Source organism: Hippocampus bargibanti, linkage group LG11 (genome assembly GCF_051943395.1).
Source record: "Hippocampus bargibanti isolate YZ-2025 linkage group LG11, ASM5194339v1, whole genome shotgun sequence".
Lineage (NCBI taxonomy): Eukaryota > Metazoa > Chordata > Actinopteri > Syngnathiformes > Syngnathidae > Hippocampus > Hippocampus bargibanti.
This window is the reverse complement of record NC_142744.1, coordinates 7,784,455-7,803,284: the sequence shown is the minus strand read 5'-3', so window position 1 is coordinate 7,803,284 and position 18,830 is coordinate 7,784,455. Positions and strand designations below refer to the sequence as shown.

Genomic DNA, 18,830 nt, shown 5'->3' with positions numbered 1-18,830 from the left:
AAGCGCTGCAGCAGATGTGCTGCCGCAAGACAAAGCCTCAAGTGGTTGCATTCCTCTGACTCTGCATGCCTCACGTTCGACGACTTTGAGGTTAAAGCCATATAATGACGCACCATACTTAAGTAAAACCTCTCAAATTTGCATTTTCAAGAACTAAAGTTGCTATCGGCGGACTAGTGGTGAATCCAAAACATTTAAAGTCTTGGGGAGAGGCTAGCATTATCTTGCAGCTTGTGACGCAGCATTTAAGACCTTGTTTTTTTTTCTGATAAAAGATTGTATTTCACATGTTTAACTTCCTGCCTTCCTGCTCTGTCGATCAAATAAATTTAGGGACCTCAAGGAAAACAGGGTTTGGCCGGTCTTGGTGGTGCCGATGGGCCTCCTGTAAGTAACATGCCTCCTCAATCCGTTCAAAATGGCAACGAATAATATTGCGGTCAGCTAAGGCAGTGTTTTTTGTTTGTTTGTTTTTTTAGGGTCACCCTGGGAAAGAGGGTCCTCCAGGCGAGAAAGGAGCAGGTGTAAGTATTGTGACCGTGACAAAGGGTTACAAAAAAGTACAATAGTTGTTTTTTAATTTTCATATGACAACAAAACAAGTGTGTGTGTATATATATATATATATATATATATATATATATATATATATATATATATATATATATAGCATGTAATATGAGTTCATAGAAATAGTATCGTAATAAGCAGTACTATGGATATAACCGATATCGATATAATGAGACTTTACTGTATTATTATTATTATTATTATTATTATTATTATTATTATATCGATATTGTCGGGAGTCTGAAAAAATATCGATATATCCGATCCTGCGAGCATGTAATTTTCTCCTTGAGTTCATAGAAATAGTATCGTAATAAGCAGTACTATCGATATAACCGATATCGATATAATGAGACTTTACTGTATTATTATTATTATTATTATTATTATTATTATATCGATATTGTCGGGAGTCTGAAAAAATATCGATATATCCGATCCTGCGAGCATGTAATTTTCTCCTTGAGTTCATAGAAATAGTATCGTAATAAGCAGTACTATCGATATAACCGATATCTATATAATGAGACTTTACTGTATTATTAATATTATTATTATTATTATTATTATACCGATATTCTCAGGAGTCGAAAAAATATCGATATATCCGATCCTTTGATTTTCTCCTTGAGTTCATAGAAATATATCGTAATAAGCAGTACTATATATAATATATATATAACGAGACTTTATATATATATATATATATATATATATATATATATGTGTGTGTATATATATATATATATATATATATGTGTGTGTGTGTACTGTATATAGAGATAGCTAGCGAGCTAGATAGAAGGATATATATTTTTAATAACGTCAGCCATTGAAAATAATGGCCTAAATCAGCTGGCAGGCAACTTGTAGAATTACTTGGATGATTTTCCTCGTCACTTGTTCCTAGGCAGAATTCAAATAGCACAATCATAAGAAAAATCCAGTCAAGCTCTCTTGGCTGGTTTGTTGATGGAGAATTCCACAGCCTCCACATGACTGTAAAGGGGAAAGCCAGAGAGTGGTCAGTGACCCCCCCCCCCCCCCCCAAGTAATTGAATTTATCAGTGCTAAAAATAATACTTTTTTTAATCGCGCTGCCATCTGCTGGAAGACACTGCCCAACTTGGCCTTAGGATGCACAGCGTATGGAACACATAATGCGCGACCTGAATATCAGAGCATTTCACCTGACTTGTTCACTGTGTATAATTGAGTTCAGCTTCTTGTCAGTTTTTTCCACATGTGTAACTTGTTACGCACTTCTGGGAAATCAATTGAAATGTATCACATAAACTCAAATAAATAACACTTTTTCCACATCCTCAGGGTTTCCCTGGACCAATGGGATCCATCGGCTACCCCGGACCTCGTGGCGTCAAGGTGGGTGCTTATCACGCTGTGGACAAAACTGACAAATAACACCCCGAGTGTGGATGTAACTTGATTTGTTTTGTTTATTTTTTTTCCCCCAGGGGGCAGAGGGAATCCGAGGCCTGAAAGGCGGCAAAGGAGAAAAGGTAAACAAGTTATGATATTGGCAAAGTTTGATTGTGTAGATAAACACGAACCACAAGGAAGTACTTTTTTGGAAGGCCCAGACCACACATTTGAACAAAAGAGAATTTTTTAGATTTGATTGTTTGAATGGACTTGGCCGCCTTGTGTGTTTTAGACTTTCCAATGCAAGCACCGAGATTTACTCTGTGGTTACATACAGTACTGCTTTTGCCAAGAAATACCTCAACTCTAGAGTTTATTGTGAAAATTGTATTTTTTTTTATTACCTACCTGACAACTTTGTGGAAACCTTCCATGGCAAGGAGATAATACAAAGTTTTTCATGATATTGCATAGGGGAAAAATGAAAATCCATGGAACTGCCAATTATTTTACAAACTGCAATGTTGAAGTGTACAAAAATTAATATCTCAAAAAATTCTTAACACATTACATTCTCCCCATATACAGTTTGTGTTTCTGTATTTTCACAAACTCTATGCACTTATTTGAATATTTTGATTCTAGAATCAGAAAGCCATTAATAGTCCCACAATGGGAAAATCCAAAAAAGTAATTAAATTCATTACATATTTTTTAAAATAATTAATAAATTAATTAAAAAAATATTAAATATATTAACATTCATCTCATCTCATCTCATTTTCCGTACCGCTTATTCCTCATTAGGGTCGCGGGGGTTGCTGGAGCCTATCTCAGCTTTCTTCGGGCACGAGGCGGGGGACACCCTGAATTGGTTGCCAGCCAATCGCAGGGCACACAAAGACGTACAACAGTCACTCTCACACTCACAACTAGGGACAATTTGGAGTGTCCAGTCTGCCTGCCATGCATGTTTTTGGAGTGTGGGAGGAAACCGGAGTACCCGGAGAAAACCCACGCGGGTCCGGGGAGACCATGCAAACTCCACACAGGGAGGCCGAACCGGGACACGAACCGGCGACCTCTGCACTGTGAAGCCGGTGTGCTAATCACTCGACTACCGGGCCGCCCTATTAACATTCATATTTTATTAAATAATAAAATTATTAACATATTAATTATTTGAATAATAAATTGTAGCATAATGTCACAATTGTAACTGTAAATGTTTTGCAAACTGCCAAACAGAATATTTTCATATTGTCATTTTTTCACATTTATTATTTGTAGGATATTTTGGGTGGGATTATATTTATTATGGCTGACATTTTTGTTGGATTTGTTTGCTTTAATATATCCTATTTTGAATATCTTCCTGCTATTTCATGTGTATTTTTTCTGATATAGCTATATATATATACTATTTATACCCTCCCGCAGTTTGTTTCAGATTCACTGCACTTTTTTAGTTTTAACACCAGATGGCAATAGAGTAACGAAAATGTTGGTTTATCTGCTTTAATCCAAATTGCCACTGGGGGTCGCTGTCGGCAATCACGTATTCTTCTTGTGTTGCTGAAATGTACTGCATTACAAACGACACAATATCGTCTATATATGAATATGTTTAATTCCAATCTAGGGAGAAGATGGTTTCCCTGGCTTCAAAGGCGATATGGGGCTCAAGGGTGACAAGGTGATTTATTTTGATAAATATTTTCAGAAGGAAGTCTCAAATCTCAAATTTAAAGCAAACTTTTAAAAACGTTGTTTCGGGGAACATCCAGGGTGAAGGTGGGGTAACAGGACCCCGCGGAGAGGATGGACCGGAGGGCCCCAAAGGCACATCGGGACCCAACGGAGAGTCCGGTCCCATCGGTCCAGCTGGAGAGAAGGTTCAGCAACCGATCCAATGCTAAGACTCAAGTCCAAATTTAAGATGAATTTGTTTTTAAAGATTTATGTTATCTTCTGTTGTTTAGGGAAAGCTTGGAGTACCAGGTTTGCCCGGATATCCTGGAAGACTAGGTTCCAAAGTATGTGGCAAACCCATTTAGCTGACATGCACTTTATAATCATTCATTCAGTCATTAGAATTTTGTCATGAATTAATTTTGCATCTCGTCAGAATTTTCATATTTATATATTTTGTAATTTTGTTTGCATTTTTCTTGTAGGGCTCCAACGGCTTCCCAGGTTTCGCCGGATCCAATGGCGAGAAAGGCGCAAGGGTCAGTTTGGTTTTATGCTCACGGGAAGCCCAGCTAACAGCCATTGTCAAAAATAACTACAGTAAAGTATCGTTATATCGATATTCTCGGGAGTCGGAAAAAATATCGATATAACCGGACTATCGATATATCCGATCCTGCGCCATGTAAATTTTCTCCTTGCGTTCATAGAAATAGTATCGTAATAAGCAGTACTATCGATATAACCGATATCGATATAACGACACTTTACTGTATTTATGACATCGATTTTAGATCAACCACTTTATTTCAATTTTGAATTACAATTTGCAATTATTTATTTTTAACAGTGTTTTAGTCCTCTTGTGCAAAGTCATTAAAATGTACTTGCACCTGCTCATGATTTGAAGCTTGTTTGATTTGTTGTCTCTGTCAGGGTGTTGGTGGCAAATCCGGTCCCCGAGGTCAACGCGGCCCGACGGTAGGCAATTCCATTCATCTGAATCATGAATGATTTATGCTACTTCAAACAATATCAGTCGTGTTTATTTTTGTTTTTTTTCATTTTTATTATTTTTTGAGGGGAAGGGTGCTTAAATTGCTTGGTAGAGACACATTTCTACCGGAACCAAATTCCTTGTGTGTTTTACATACTTGGCGATAAAGATGATTCTGATTCTGATTCTCATTTCATTCATTATTTAAGTATTTTCAATAATATTGTGTTCCACAGATAACCACAGTGTGTGTGTGTGTACATGTGTGTGTGTAGGGTCCACGTGGTGGTCGTGGTGCAAGAGGACCTACAGGAAAACCAGGAGCAAAGGTGATAAGCTAATTCATGTTTGAATTTTGAGGTCTGATTGTGACCTTTAGCTGCGAAATCTGAAAGTGGGCGTTGTCTTTTCATCTCGAAGGGCACCTCCGGCAGTGATGGACCTTCAGGACCACCCGGAGAGAGGGTTTGTGTTTCACTTGGATGGCTTTCATTTTTTATTATTATTATCATAGACGCTTATTATAGATGCTCCCCAATTTACAAAGGAGATATGTTCGGTCGTTCGTAAAGTGAATTTGTTCATAAGTTGCTTCAATGCTATATTTTGTATGGAATGTATGTTTATGGCTTATATAACCAGCATTGGTTTGTACTGAAAAATAGACATTTCATATTGGACGGATGGGTTAAAAAAAATCATCATGAAACCGTACAGTATTTCAATTTACTGATCACTTCCTCTTATTCAAGGGTCCTCAAGGACCACAAGGACCTGTAGGCTTTCCTGGACCAAAGGGACCCAATGTAAGTAATTGCAATCACAATGTTCGTATTAAGATATCCATTTTTTTATAATGTCTCTTTTCCCCTCCACCCTACTTGTAGGGCCCACCAGGAAAAGATGGACTGCCAGGTCACCCAGGACAGAGAGGAGAGACGGTCAGTATTAATCTTAATCCCCTGTTGAACTCCCAAATAATCTTTTGCTAAACCACAACCGTGAAAATGCTCACTCGCCCCTCACAATGTTCTATCTAGTTCGCCCCCTCAGATAACAATCTAGCATGATGGTTTTCAAGTTGTAAGCTTTTCCCTTAATAAACAAGCAAAAATAAAATGATGCTCTGATAATTTGCCTTTCAGGGCTTCCAAGGAAAGACCGGCCCACCAGGACCTGGAGGCGTGGTTGGACCTCAAGTAGGTTCTTGTTGTGAGACATTTACATTAAGATATGCACAAGTAGCAGGTTGAAAATTAGGTTGAAAAAAGTATACCCGTAATAATTGAGAAACTTTGCTGTTTGTTGTCAGGGTCCAACCGGAGAGACTGGACCTAGTGGAGAGCGAGGACACCCTGGTTCCCCAGGCCCACCTGGAGAGCATGGCTTGCCAGGTGCTGCAGGAAAGGAGGGCGGAAAGGTAAACTAGCACTTTTGTTGTCACAAAAATTCAAAGACCAAGTATTTCGATAAACGTGTGTGCTGATTGATGTTGGTTCGCAACACATGGGTCAAAATATTTTGACTATGTGCGTGCATTTTCTGTTTGAAATCAAATACCTAATACTAAATGATAAATAATAAAAATAATTGCACCATGTGGGTCAAAATAATTCGACTGTGTGCGTGCATTTTCTGTTCGAAGTCAAATAACTTCTAACAAATAATAAAAATAAATACATAAAAAATACAGTTTAAATCCCCAATTTGCAATTATTCATATATTTTTGTATATTTCAAGCTGAATAACACTTTTATAACGTGCTTGTAGTTTAAAACCATTTGCATCCAAGTGTCACATGTGTTCCCCTAGTTGTTGCTCAATAGATCGTTTGTCTCTATCCAGGGAGATCCAGGTCCTCAGGGATCTGGCGGTAAACCAGGTCCTGCAGGTCTGCGGGGCTTCAATGGAGCAAGAGGTCTTCCAGGCGCCATGGTAAGTAACATTCACTGACATTAACACACACACACACACACTTAATTTTCAATTTTTAACACTTGTATGACATAAACAGACGCTTCCCTACTTATGAATATTCGAGTTATGAACAACAATAGATATTTTGTAGTAAAACACTGTATATAGTATTCTCTCCAGTTGTACATGAACATATCTTTATATAGCATATATTTTATGAAATGTTTATTTTTCAGTACAAACCAGTACAAGTTGCTTATACATGCCTTAAACATACAAATCTTAAAGGACAACCAACACGTTTTTTGTTTCCCAACTGACATCAGAAAAACGTTTTATAGCATCTAAAATACCCTAAAAAACACGCAGGCTGATATTTTTAGTCAAATGCAAAACACCAATAAAAATGACTTAAAGTGTTCCAAAACTGCCACAAAATGAGCTGGGAAACTGGGGATTTTTCAGAAAGTCCCACCCCTAGTTCGTGACATCACGCCAGGATACTCCTTCACAAACTGCCTTGCTCCAGAATCAAAGCAATGGCTTCAGAGAGTTCAGATTCTGAGAAGATGCTTTCTTGTTACTCATCCAGTTATTAATATGATTCAAATAGTTCTCAAGAGGAAAGCATAAATCTTTGTAATCGATTAAAGAAGTCCTCCGTATCAATTCGATCCGTCTGGACTCCAATGTAGCGCGAAGAAAATACACAAGATGGCGCCCAAGCTCCGTTGGAAATGGGCTGATTTTTCCGCTGGGAATTTGTGTACACCATCTTTATGCGTTACCGCAATTGGCTGCGACACACAACGATTCACCATCGCGTTATTTATGTAGATTTCCTTCTAATTTTGCGATCAACACAGTGTTTTCAGATGAAAAAAAGTACCCAAAATGCATTGTGTGTCACTTTCTCGGTCAGGGGCGTTCCCTCTGTGACGTCAATTAGGGCATCGTAAAACGTAAAATATAGCTATATGCGGTGGAATCTTTGCAAAAATGCGCTCAGTAGAAGTCATTTAAATTGATTTTTAATTATGGACGCAACATGTCCAGATGTGTCGGTTGTCCTTTAAACATCCATACATAAGCCTTAAACATACATTCCACACAAAATAGAGCACTGAAGCAACTTATGAACAAATTCCCCTTACGAACGACCATTCGGAACGTATCTCGTTCGTATGTTGGGGAGCGTCTGTAGAAAATTCGAAAAGAACGAAACACTCTTTCATGACAAATGTGGAAAAGGCATAAATTGCATTTCACAACTTAGCATCACCCGTTATAGTTTAAAATATGGTCATAGACAGACAGAATCTCTAGAACGATTTTTTAGGAACATCTGGAAATGACCAAATGAACCCCAATATCTGTTTCAAAACAAAATGACCGACTTCCTGTATCTTTTTTTATCATGGATTCTTCAAGGTTTTTGTTTTTGTTTTTATGCCAACATCTCCACTGTATGTTCTCAGGGTCCAGCTGGTTTAAAGGGAGGAGAGGGTCCCCAGGGCCCCCCAGGTCCCATTGTGAGTAACACTAATCGTATGGCAAATACTGAAATGTACATGATTTTGTGTCTGTCTTGTTGATTCTCGTTCCAAATTAACTAGAAGGCAAAAGCATGGACTCACATATTTGTTGCACTAGAAGAATATCACCCATCTGGTAGTTGTCGTACAAGCTGAAATTGGAAGAGCGAATGGGCACTTATGGGCAAGTACTCCATAAATAAGTGCGGTGCTCTGAAAGCATTTGCGGCGGCTGAATGGGGATAAAACTGAGTGACAGCCGACTTTGAAACGCATGTAATTTTGTCGGACTGTTAAACGCAGCCTTCCGACAATTATACCGCTAAAGTACCCCTCCGGCGTCAACCTATGACATGATTGCCGATTTGCCGAGTTGAAAAGATCATTGGTGAATGAGCGTGATGAGGCACTCAGCTCAAATTGGCGAGAATATTTTGAGATTGTAAACGAGGAGACATTGACTTCCTGCTGCTGCGGGAACGTCACCGGGTGCAATGGCAACGTTGATCGTTTAAGCTTTAGATTTTCACAGCCAGTTTAGGGGCGGTGTGCCATAATTTTGAACGAAACTATTGTTAGCATACCAGCCTATGTTAAAGCGCTATATAAATCAATATGTATTGTATTGTTGAAATGTGATGGTTTTGGCTACGCACTGTGGCACATCCGTGCTGCATTTTAAAGTGCATTTTAAGTGGGTTGTGAGAATGGAAATTAATATTTGAGGTTAGAGTGAACCAGTGGTGGGCCATGCATGTCAACCCTAGGCCTTCAGTAATGCTACGTCTGAATCAATCAATGGTATGATTTACTACACGTCCACTAGAGGATGCCGTTAGCCAGGAAATAACTTGTGACTTGAATAAACTTAAAAAATACTGTCATTAAACTGAAGATGTGAATATTTTACTCTGAATATGTGGATTCATGATAACCTCATAACATTGCAATATTGCTGTTTTTGTTAGCTTCGGAGCTGTCCAACCTTTTTTTTAATGATGTCCATCTACTATATTCTTGAAAATGGCTTTAACAGTATATCTGCAACCAAATCAATTTCTTCTCCTCCTTCGGCCATTGTGGGTTGACAAAACTGCGGTTAAATCAACACAAATATATATTTGTTTATGCAGCTTGCTACAGATACGGTGTGCTATCTCTGGCCAGTATGCTCTTATCACTAGCGGCTAGTGGTACTATGATTGACTAGTGACAGCCAATCATGTGACTAGCGAATCATAGTTTGCAAAAACTCGTTTCCAGCGCCTGCAAGCAGGCCTTGGGTTGCCAACTCGAACCCTGATTGGTTAAGGCACCAGTTTCATCGACATTGATTTTTATGCTCCAGGGCCTGCAGAACTGATTTGTGAAGGCGCACAGGTAGGTTTCTGACCATGGTAACAAATGATGGCTGAAATGTGATTGGTTAAATGTTTCAAGATGAAAACACACCTGGAAGCAGCACAATAAGGGAAAAGCAATGAAAGGAAGCTGAAAGACAATTTGCAATTATTTAAGAAAGATTTTACATTAGTCTGTGATTTAAATATTTTTAGGCCAGCAGAGAAGGTCTGGCTGGCCCTAACGATCCAGCACTGGAGTTAACACTGGCCCTTGGATCTGTAATTTTGAGTAATTTCATTTTGCCCTGTTCCTGTACCGTTGTTTTGGATAGTATGCTATTATACTTCACAGTCTCAACTTTTCCGTGTACTTCATGTTCTCACAAATTTTCATAACAAAAGAGTCATTCCAGGTCTGACTGAATTCTTTGATGTAACAGGGTTCCCCAGGTGAGAGAGGTGCGGCTGGCCCCGGAGGTCCCATCGGCCTGACGGGACGCAACGGACCACAGGGACCACCAGGACCTGCTGGTGAAAAGGGAGCTCCTGTAAGTCGCTTGTCCCCTCCGACGGTAATTAACGCAAGGTTTACATTTTTCATTTATCATCTGTCTTTCATGTCCTTTAGGGCGAGAAAGGTCCCATGGGCCCCGCTGGTCGCGATGGCATCCAAGGTCCCGTTGGACTCCCTGGTTCTGCTGGACCTCAAGGCCCACCTGGAGAGGATGGTGACAAGGTGGGTGTAAAGTAGTTCCAGTCACGTAGGCTCCAGATAATCTATTAAGTGCTAAAACTTACTTCAAGGTAGCTGTGGAGACCAGTTAAATTAAAATCTCCAGAGAAATATTTACCTGGCCAATTACCGTCGAGGTGACTTTGAAACGTACAATCAAAGGAGGATAGATTCAGTCAAGTGAGCTGTGCTGTGCTGCTTTTGTATCGTTTCACAGGGAGAAGTTGGCGGACCTGGACAGAAGGGAGGCAAAGGAGACAAGGGCGAACTTGTATGTCCCCATACCGTCATATAAAATGTCCAAAATGACAACGCGGTCATTGTCATCGGCATTTCTATCGCTTTTCCTTCAGGGTCCACCGGGCCCCAGTGGTCTTCAGGGTGTGATCGGAGCTCCCGGTCCAGCTGTGAGTACCGCTTCCCATTCTTTTGGGCCATCTTCATGAGTGACCTATGCAATAATAGTTATCTGGAATCCAAATCAATAATTTTACATCCGCTTGTTAACGATTGTTTTGATGATGCCAGAAGCTAAGCAACTATTTTAACAAGCCTTGCTGACATTGTCATCATAAAAATAACACAGCAGCGCATCAGCATGTCAACGCTACCAATCGGGGGCTGACGGGGAGAGAAAAAAAATAAAAACCTCTGCCTCATTAGCGCAACATGAAAATTAACCCGACGGGAGGAAGGAGCAAAACGAGCACCTTGTTTTTTTAACTGTTTGAGCTATAGTTGCAAAAAGTCACATCTGGGGCGGTGATAAAAATAAACACGAGGACAGACTGGCCGAGAGCAGGTTGCGCGACTGAGCTGAAAAGGCAATTAGTGAACATTTGTATGTCAGTTCAAATCAACATTGTCTGCGCTCCATTCGCTCCAAAAGAACTGTTGATTGTTCGTTGGAAGGTTGAACAAGGTTCTTGCCTCTCCGTGAGCGCATCTTGACTGACCAGGAAAATAAAAAGCTGCACAAATCATAAAATAACCTTCAGCATCCTCATTAACTCATTCACTGCCAGATGTGCAAAAATGTGTCCACTCCAGTGCCAGGGTTTTTGTCATTGTCACTCAAAATCCAGGACCTACAGAATATTGAGTTTTAGGACTACATAAACATTCAATGCAGCTTAAGAACCCTTAGAATCTCTTTTTTATCAGAAAAAAAAGAGTTAATTTCTAAATTATGTGGGTCTGGAGTTATCTCAGCTTGAAATGGGAGCGTCTGTACATAGTACAATACAATACAATACAATACAATACAATACAATACATTGATTTATACAGGTCGCATCCGACTTACGACTGAGTTCCGGTCCGACCAAACGGTCGTAAGTAAATAATAATAATAATAATAATAATAATACATTTCATTTATAAGCGCCTTTCAAAACTCTCAAGGTCACTTTACAGTCACAGGATAAGTTTTTCTGTGAGTAAGCAGCGGCAGCCACACGTGCCAGCATTCACTCAATCTGGAAGTAACTCAAATAGATATAATGCTAGCTAGCTCGCTAATAGATAGCCAGTAGCTCACTAGTTGAATAGCTAGCCGGCCTAATAGCTATATAGCTAATAAACAATGGTCGTAAGTCAAAATCCATTCAAAATATTGAATAGAAACTTGGAGGCTAAATGACTCGCAAACTCCCCACTCTGGCGTCATCATATGGTCGATTGCTGTGCGTGAGTGACATGCTGGCTGGCTGGCCAAAATTGTCGTACGCGTTGCCGGCCTGCTAGCGCTTTGCGGTGCCAGGCGTAGAATTAAATTTTTAAAAATAGGGTCCGGAGGTCGTGGTCGTAAGTACGGGTGGTCATAAGTCAAGCCGGTCGTAAGTGGGATGTTTCCTGTCTAGCGCTTTAACAACAGCTGGAGCCGGAATAAACCGCTAACTTGGGAAAAAAGAGAAATGCTGCCCCGTTGTGGAAAAGAAGAAGCATTGCCAGAGGCCATGGCTAGCGCTTTATCGGCACCCAAACAAATTCAAGAATGGCGCTCGCTCCACGTCACACTTTTCAATTCCCGAATAAATTCCTTAATTGATAACCTTGATTATGTCTCTCGCTCGGGCCTCCTGAAGGGCAGCGATGGTGAAGCCGGTCCCCGAGGTCAGCAAGGAATGTTTGGCCAGAAAGGAGACGAAGGGTCCAGAGGCTTCCCCGGCCTTCCGGGACCCATCGGACTACAGGTTTGTCCTTTCTGCCATTTTTTTTCTGTTTCTGTTTACCTTATTGAAATGTAAATCCCATCATTTGTTCCCTGAGAACAAATGATGCCTGCTAATGGCATTTCATCTCATTTACATGACTTTGAAAGAAGAAAAAAACACTCTATCATTTATTCATGTATGCCTCGCTCCTGGTTAAATAATGTTTTGTGTACGCCTCCCTCCTGTCTTCTCCCGCGTAGAGTAGGTACAAATCAATCAGCGCTAATATAGCTCTTGGCATAACGTTGAGCTGCTGTTGATACGAAACTCATTTCGCACACGGAAAACACTCCTCTTGTGCAATAACGGCATACAAATACATTATTACCGAGCACCGAGCTTGTTGCTAGCATGAGACGCTAACACGAGCCGTCGAGTGACAGAAGATTTTCCAAACCAAAGATTCTTTTAACGCAAAATGTTGCTTAAAACCATCTAAGCGTCTCATCAAGCTTCATCATCTCCACCTATTGTGACTTTGAATTTGATTTCTTGCAAAAGTTCATCAATAGTCTGATCAAGCTAAAGGTTTAAATTTAAGGACAAAACTAAGTTGTTATGGACGTTTGTTTTTTTTCTTCTTTTGACTTCAAGCATTTCTAGCAGCTCCTTTATTTTGTTTTTCTACTTCTTTCTTTCCTTTCATAACGTTTCTGTGAAATGTAAATTTTCTCCACTGCGAGACAAATAAAGGTAAATCCAATCAATCCAATCGTAAAATGTTGCAAAAAAATGGCGAGAAAAGTTGTGAGAAGGATAAAAATGGAATGTCTAACTTCAGTAAAATTTTAACGATGTTTAGAAAAAAAAGTTTGTAAAGAAATTTGTAAAATCGGTTTTATTTTAAAATGTCATTTTAAGGGGATGAAAAGAATAAATAAATACAATTTTAGAAGCACAAAGTGTTCATATTATGAAGATTATTTTCTCCAAAAATCAAAAAAACATTATGAGTATCATTTTACCAACAGTCATAACTTTAGAAAGGAAATTTTATTTTCAAAAAAACATTATGCAGATAGCAAATTTCCCCATTATGGGCCGTTTTTTTTTATTCTAGTGATTTAAAAAATAAATAAATGAGTTGTAGTGGAAGAAGTATCATCATCACCATTATTATTATTATTATTATTATTATTATTATTATTATTATTATTATTATTATTATTGTTATTGTTATTATTGTTGTTATTGTTATTGTTATTATTATTGTTATATTAATTATATTTATTATTATCATCATTATTATTATTATTGTTGTTGTTATTGTTATTATTATTGTTATATTAATTATATTTATTATTATTATTATTATTATTATTGTTATATTAATTATATTTATTATTATTGTTATTGTTATTATTATTATTTTTATTATTGTTGTTATTATTGTTGTTATTGTTATGTTTATTATTATTGTTGTTATTATTATTATTGTTGTTGTTGTTATTGTTATTAATTATATTTATTATTATTAGTGGTATTATTATTATTATTATTATTATCGTCATTGGTTTACAAGAAAAAAAAAACCTGAATGAGGCCGAACTAACTTTTAATCCAAAGTACATTTCTGTAAAAAGAAACTCACTCCACAATCTTAAAGTTAATTTCCTCCATCCCCTGCGTGCCCCCACCGGCCAGGCCAGCCGCCCATCGGGGCCTAATCACGTCATCATTCAGCAGAATGGACTTTAAATTGGGCCTCCCACACTTCTCTGATCTCCCCTCTTTTAATTAAGAATGCCCTTCGGTAGATGTCCACTCAGAGCGCAGCGTTAATGATTTTTTCACTGTGGGCTACGAATAAATGGATTTTTTCTTTTTTTTTTAACCTCCATGACTATTTGGAGCTGGATGTGAGGACGTTGGACATATCAAAGATAGAGAGGAGCATTAGTAAACATTTATTGATTTGCTGTGTGTGCCAAAGTGTGCATCTTTTGAATCCATTAGTGCATTTATTTGGCAAACGCTGCTTGTTATTTATCGGGCAGAGTGCTGCGGGATGCAATCTAATTCTTCTTCGCCCTTTTATTATTGATTTTTTTTTTCTAAACTGCAATTCCATATCCTTATTTTATTTTTTTACAGAAAATATTCATTGCTTGTGAGTTACCAAGTAGTGCAATAAAAATTCAACCCCACCTCCCCCACTTACATGATGAATAACAGTGTCTGAAATTCATGACAAAAAGTTAGCAGACACCAAGGCAGACAACTTTGAAAAGTTGCCTACCCGGCCATAAAGTGGCCTGCCCCATTTTTCACAACTTAAAACTCAATACGATGACTAATCGCAAAAAGAAAAAAACATTGTTGCGAAGTATAAAGTATTTTTTACGACGATTTTGCTCCAGTTGTCTGTTTATCGTCATGATACACACTGCAATGTTTGCGTTGCGTTGTCTGCTAAAAGCCACATGGACTTCTCTTTCTAAGTGCCTTTCAAAACTGTCAAGTACACTTTACAGTCAGGGTGTAGTCAGAAGAAGGCTTCTGATTGGCTGCCGGTGCCGAGTATGCAAATTGCCAAACGAACGTCTGTTTTGGCAATTTGGCTTTTTTTTTTTTTGTCTTGAAGAAGTTGTCGGCCACCCAGGCCGAGACGTTTTGAAAGTTGTACGCCCGACGTAAAAGTTGTACGCCCCAGGCCTCCAGGCAGATGTTATTTCAAACACTGTCAATAATTACGATTTATAATCACAATATTGATCAAAATAATTGTGCGCTCTAAACCTTCTCTAACAAATAAAACACACCTCTTGCAGGGTTTGCCTGGTCCTCCAGGCGAAAAGGGAGAGAACGGAGATGTCGGAGCCATGGTGAGTGTTTACTAAGATTTTTAGTGATTCAAAATATGAATCTTTTAAGACTTTATTTTCTACGATTGTCTTTTAACAGGGTCCTCCTGGACCACCAGGCCCCCGTGGCCCCCAGGGACCAAGTGGAGCCAGCGTAAGTCTGTTTTCTCTCTATTATGAAATGTCATCATTTTATTGGTATGATAGCCTTGACTGTCAAGTATGCTCATTCCGTAGGGAGCTCAAGGTCCCCCTGGTGGTATTGGAGGTCCAGGAGCTGTCGGTGAGAAGGTGAGGAGATCTTGTTTTTGCACTGTGATGATGCTTTGCGCCATTTTTATTTTTTTGGGGGTGGGATAGTGTGCACAGTTTTGACGTTATGTGCCATTTCTATCAGGTTGGATAAGAGGCTACTCTCTACGAAGATATACATGACCTGTATCTGAATTTGGACATGTTTAATCAAATTATTGCTTTCAACAGGGAGAAAATGGTGAAGCTGGCAACCCTGGAGCACCCGGAGAGCCAGGTTCAGCTGTAAGCAAACTGGAATACCAATTATCATATTGGGAATGTGGTTAAAGTGACAAAATGACCCTGTGGTGTGTGTTTGATTTTGTGTTCAGGGCCTGCGAGGAGAGACCGGCGAGAAGGGAGAATCTGGTCCACCAGGAGCCGCGGGACCCGCTGGGGCCCGCGGACCCTCTGGAGACGATGGCCCCAAGGGTAACCCTGTACGTGCAATCATGTTTGAAACAATGATGTCATTTTTTTAAGTTAAAATGCTGAGTCGTTTTCTTTCGATGTCTCAACAGGGCCCGGTTGGCTTCCCTGGAGACCCAGGTCCTCCTGGTGAGCCTGGTGCTGCTGTAAGTATAATTAATCATTTCGAGAGGAATTTATGCCGAATATTCTATGTTGTAGTGTTTACTTGAACATCATCTCGGCCTATCATTCTGTGGCACCGGTTTTGTGTGCAGACAAATTTGCATTGATTTCAATGTTTGGAAAATGTCTCATCTAGGGACTTGATGGTCTAGCGGGTGACAAGGGAGACGATGGAGAGGCTGGTCAACCGGTACGGTTTTGGAATTCTGAAGAGAAATCATCAACAAGAAAAATTACATCTCAATACAATACTTTTTTCCCCTTTTTCATACTCTATTTAGGGTCCTGCGGGTCCGTCTGGTGAGGCCGGAGTACCAGGACCTCCTGGCAAACGGGTGAGTGAATGTTTACTTATTTATTATTGTATTTTATTTTTTTGTAGTTATGTATGTACCAACTGTTCTATTATTGCACATGACAGCATTAGTGTGCTTGTGACCTGGGGCTGTTTGGACAGCTTTTAGCTTTTAACGCGTTTCCAACAGAATGGAAAATCGGTCTCAAGGTCAACCCTTGCACGGGTGGTCATTGAATTAAATGACAGTGGCATCAATAATTCTGTGCATTTGTCACCCTGAAGGGACCCATTGGACCAGCGGGACAGGAAGGACGACAGGGCGAGAAGGGATCTAAGGTAAAACGTGGATTTAAATAGAGCAAAATAACAGCATGTTAGCATTTAATCCGTACTTGCCGCTCAGATGCAATAAACTTTGGCAGCTGTTGAATCCAAATAAGCATCTTTTTCAATCTTTACAACCTTTTTTTACTTTCAGGGCGAAGCCGGAGCTGAAGGACCTCCTGGAAAGACCGGTCCTGTGGGAGCCCAAGGAGCCACTGGAAAGCCCGGTGCAGAGGGTCTTCGAGGAATCCCCGGCCCTGTCGTGAGTCTTAAAGGACAACCGATGTCTCCGGACAAGTTGTGTCCATAATTTGTAAAATGGCTTCAAATGACTTCTACTGGGCGTATTTTAATAAGATTCTACCGCATTTAGCTATATTTTACGTTTTAAGACTTGTGCTGAACATTCAGGAAGTCTTGTTTTTGAGTTGGTGACGAGTCCTCACGTGACGTCAGAAAAGGACCGCCGTTCACCGTAAAAAAGACGCATTGTAGCGGTCATTCCATCACGTCAATGTATTTTGCTGTACTGTTTTTTTTTTTGGAAAACCTTATTTTACATCAAAATGCCGCCAGCAGAGGGAGTCCAAGCTCCATTGAAGAATTTATCAGCCCGTGGAAACGGGCTGATTCATTCCTCACAGCTCGGTGGCCATTTTATTGCCTCTTTTTGGGTGAGACATTCCCCCACGCCCGTTTGCCTCAAAATGACACGGAATAAATTATTTAATCGATTGCAAACATGTATGCTTTCCTCTTCAGAACTATTTGAATCATGTTCATAACTGGATGTGTAACAAGAAAGCATATTCTCCGAATCTGAAGCCATTGTTTTTATTCTCCAGCAATGCAAGACGTCTTGGCGTGACGTCACGAACTGGGGGCCCAATTCGCAGCTCAATTTTTGGCAGATTTTGGACACTTTAAGTCATTTTTATTGGTGTTTTGCATTTGACTAAAAATATTATACTGCGTTTTGGGTATTTTAGATGCTATAAAACGTTTTTCTGATGTCAGTTAAAAAACAAAAAAGTGACGTCGGTTGCCCTTTAAATTTAGATTCTAAACGACTTGTCAAGATGAGGATTAAACTATTCGTGTTTTCAGTATTTGAAGCATTTGCTAGCGCGCATGCTATGCTATTCAATGTGTTGTTTTTTTTGTTTCATCACAGGGTGAGCAAGGACTTCCTGGTGCCTCTGGAAAAGATGGACCTCCTGGACCCCTTGTAAGTTTTTTTTCTTTGTAATGGCTCGATGAATTTATTTTCAAGTGTGACTTAAACTAACCGTCCTGACTTTTCCCAGGGACCACCTGGACTTCCTGGTATGAAAGGCGACTCTGGATTTAAGGGAGAGAAGGTAAAATGCTCATGCTTTTTAGAGCTAATTCCATTATTTTGCCTACAACTCGCATATTCTTACGAATTGTTTCGTTTTATTCAGTAAATTTGTACTGATTCCTTCACGGACAGGGTCACCCAGGTCTCATCGGTCTCATCGGACCACCTGGAGACTCTGGAGAGAAAGGAGACAGAGGTCTGCCCGGATTGCAGGGTTCTGCTGGTGGCAAGGGTGAATCTGTGAGTTGATATTAGATTGTCCTTTTCCAAATATGTCTTCATCATATTCTAACGTGTCGCCATATCAACCTATAGGGTATTATGGGTCCTCACGGACCTCTTGGTCCTCCTGGTCCTCCTGGTATTCCTGTAAGTTGCACTTTGTATGTATTTTTTCTGCCATGATTTCCATCTTCAGGTTCTCATCTCTATTTGTATTTTTTTAACCAGGGTACTCATGGGCAAAAGGGGTCCAAGGGATCACTTGTAAGTTGTGTTGTTTTTTTTTTTAACAATCGGTCATCAGTCAGCTGTCATTGTTCAGGGATTCGTTTTAATGTGTCTGTTTTGTTTTGTTTTTTCCTTCAGGGTTCAGCAGGTCAAAAAGGAGACCCTGGATTGATGGGACCACCTGGACCCCCTGTAAGTTTGTCCTATTTTAGTGCGTCAAAAATAGAATGACGCTAACCAGCTAGCGGAAGAAGCTAACATAGCAGTTTTCACCATCACTCATTAAGCGGCTTCCATTCCAAGTATTAGCATGCAAACATTTGATCAGTTTTTGTCC

At 39.6% G+C, this 18,830-nt stretch overlaps 1 protein-coding gene across 2 annotated transcripts in view; it reads left to right on the top strand.

The window, feature by feature from the left end:
* The window catches only part of LOC148891381 (collagen alpha-1(XI) chain-like), a 70,518-nt gene that overhangs the window by 47,275 nt on the left and 4,413 nt on the right, over window positions 1-18,830 (top strand). For both annotated transcript variants that reach the window (XM_089007620.1, XM_089007619.1), the window contains 38 exons: window positions 334-387; window positions 480-524; window positions 1,900-1,953; window positions 2,046-2,090; window positions 3,596-3,649; window positions 3,741-3,848; window positions 3,936-3,989; window positions 4,131-4,184; window positions 4,582-4,626; window positions 4,918-4,971; window positions 5,063-5,107; window positions 5,395-5,448; window positions 5,530-5,583; window positions 5,788-5,841; window positions 5,955-6,062; window positions 6,489-6,578; window positions 8,039-8,092; window positions 9,879-9,986; window positions 10,067-10,174; window positions 10,389-10,442; window positions 10,525-10,578; window positions 12,259-12,366; window positions 15,159-15,212; window positions 15,292-15,345; window positions 15,429-15,482; window positions 15,675-15,728; window positions 15,818-15,925; window positions 16,007-16,060; window positions 16,216-16,269; window positions 16,361-16,414; window positions 16,660-16,713; window positions 16,856-16,963; window positions 17,876-17,929; window positions 18,009-18,062; window positions 18,176-18,283; window positions 18,359-18,412; window positions 18,494-18,529; window positions 18,632-18,685. In XM_089007620.1, the coding sequence (XP_088863746.1) occupies window positions 334-387; window positions 480-524; window positions 1,900-1,953; window positions 2,046-2,090; window positions 3,596-3,649; window positions 3,741-3,848; window positions 3,936-3,989; window positions 4,131-4,184; window positions 4,582-4,626; window positions 4,918-4,971; window positions 5,063-5,107; window positions 5,395-5,448; window positions 5,530-5,583; window positions 5,788-5,841; window positions 5,955-6,062; window positions 6,489-6,578; window positions 8,039-8,092; window positions 9,879-9,986; window positions 10,067-10,174; window positions 10,389-10,442; window positions 10,525-10,578; window positions 12,259-12,366; window positions 15,159-15,212; window positions 15,292-15,345; window positions 15,429-15,482; window positions 15,675-15,728; window positions 15,818-15,925; window positions 16,007-16,060; window positions 16,216-16,269; window positions 16,361-16,414; window positions 16,660-16,713; window positions 16,856-16,963; window positions 17,876-17,929; window positions 18,009-18,062; window positions 18,176-18,283; window positions 18,359-18,412; window positions 18,494-18,529; window positions 18,632-18,685 (2,466 nt within the window). The remainder of the gene's footprint in view (window positions 1-333; window positions 388-479; window positions 525-1,899; window positions 1,954-2,045; window positions 2,091-3,595; window positions 3,650-3,740; window positions 3,849-3,935; window positions 3,990-4,130; window positions 4,185-4,581; window positions 4,627-4,917; window positions 4,972-5,062; window positions 5,108-5,394; window positions 5,449-5,529; window positions 5,584-5,787; window positions 5,842-5,954; window positions 6,063-6,488; window positions 6,579-8,038; window positions 8,093-9,878; window positions 9,987-10,066; window positions 10,175-10,388; window positions 10,443-10,524; window positions 10,579-12,258; window positions 12,367-15,158; window positions 15,213-15,291; window positions 15,346-15,428; window positions 15,483-15,674; window positions 15,729-15,817; window positions 15,926-16,006; window positions 16,061-16,215; window positions 16,270-16,360; window positions 16,415-16,659; window positions 16,714-16,855; window positions 16,964-17,875; window positions 17,930-18,008; window positions 18,063-18,175; window positions 18,284-18,358; window positions 18,413-18,493; window positions 18,530-18,631; window positions 18,686-18,830) is intronic.